Source organism: Rhea americana, unplaced genomic scaffold (assembly GCF_003343005.1).
Source record: "Rhea americana isolate MKP2758 unplaced genomic scaffold, rheAme1 scaffold_627, whole genome shotgun sequence".
Lineage (NCBI taxonomy): Eukaryota > Metazoa > Chordata > Aves > Rheiformes > Rheidae > Rhea > Rhea americana.
Genome location: NW_028186787.1, coordinates 12,001 through 13,110, shown reverse-complemented (window position 1 = coordinate 13,110; position 1,110 = coordinate 12,001). Strand labels below are relative to the sequence as shown.

At 67.6% G+C, this 1,110-nt stretch overlaps 1 protein-coding gene across 2 annotated transcripts in view; it reads left to right on the top strand.

Moving 5' to 3' along the window:
• Positions 1-6: 6 nt before the first annotated feature.
• MAP3K6 (mitogen-activated protein kinase kinase kinase 6) overlaps positions 7-1,110 on the top strand; it is a 10,598-nt gene continuing 9,494 nt past the window's right edge. For both annotated transcript variants that reach the window (XM_085320291.1, XM_085320289.1), the window contains exon 1: positions 7-481. In XM_085320291.1, coding sequence (XP_085176417.1) covers positions 202-481 — 280 coding nt within the window. In that variant the 5' untranslated portion in view covers positions 7-201. The remainder of the gene's footprint in view (positions 482-1,110) is intronic.

Below are 1,110 nucleotides of genomic sequence, written 5' to 3'. Positions count from 1 at the left end.
CAGGAAAGGGCAGCCCGGCGCGGCGCGGCACCTGGCGCAGAGCAGCGCGCTGCGGGGCAGCCCGCTGCACGGTTCGAGCCCTCCAGGTGCAGAGCCGGGCAGCCCGGTGCTGAGCAGCCCGGTGCTGAGCAGCCCAGTGCGTGGTACGAGCCCTCGTGGTACACGGCGATAGCTCCCCGCCATAGGACAGGCAGCCCCTGCATGGAGGGCCCGGGGGTGCCCCCGGTCGCTGGGAGCTGCTGGCAGGACCCGCTGGCCGTGGCGGGCACGGCGGGTCGGCCCGTGTGCGCGGCCCGGGGGCGCTCCGGTGGGCCGCGGGCGCTGAGCGTCGTGTGCGTGCTAGGCCGGGAGCCTGCAGCGTGCCCGGCGCTGCGCTGCCTGCGCGACGCCTGCCGCGACGTGTGGGCCCAGCTGCACACGGTGCCCTTCGGCACCCTGGCACTAGGCGACACCAGCACCCTGGACTGCTTCTACAACGCAGGTGAGGATGCGCCCCGGGCTTGGCTTTTGCCCTTCGCTAGCTGGGGAAGAAGTCTGCAAAGCTCCTCTGTGCATTGCCCAGGGAAGATCTCTGCAGCTCCTTCCCTCATGGGGAGTTTCTTTCACCCCCCTTTGCCTGCTGCTCTGGGGCAGGGACTCTCCATGGCGGGGAGGAGAGGGGGGTTCCCATGCCGATGCCCGCCTGAGAGGAGAGCATGTTCCCACGCTAATCCCAGATCTGCAGCTCCCCCTGCTAATGCCCCCAGGCTGGACGCTGCTGCAGCTGGCCCTGGCCTCTAGGATAAAGTGGGATCAGGAGCCGTAACCCGGGTGTCTCCCTCCCGGGGAGCAAGCACTGTCCTGCTCTGAGGACTGATGTGGCTGGAGCYGTCAGAGATGCCAATAATAACAAGCCAGAGCAGCGCCCGCCCGCTAGGGCCGGGAGGAATATCCCGTCCGCACTGGGGAGTTTCTGTCCCGCTGAGTCTTCTCTTAGCCGCTTTGCAGCATCCAGCGGAGCTGTGCTTGCCGGCTTCGGGATCGGGTGGTTTGCTGTTTGCTTTTCTGCCTTCCCACCTGTTTATTTTCCAGGGTGGCTGGGAGTTGGTCGGGACATCCTCCCCCCCCCCC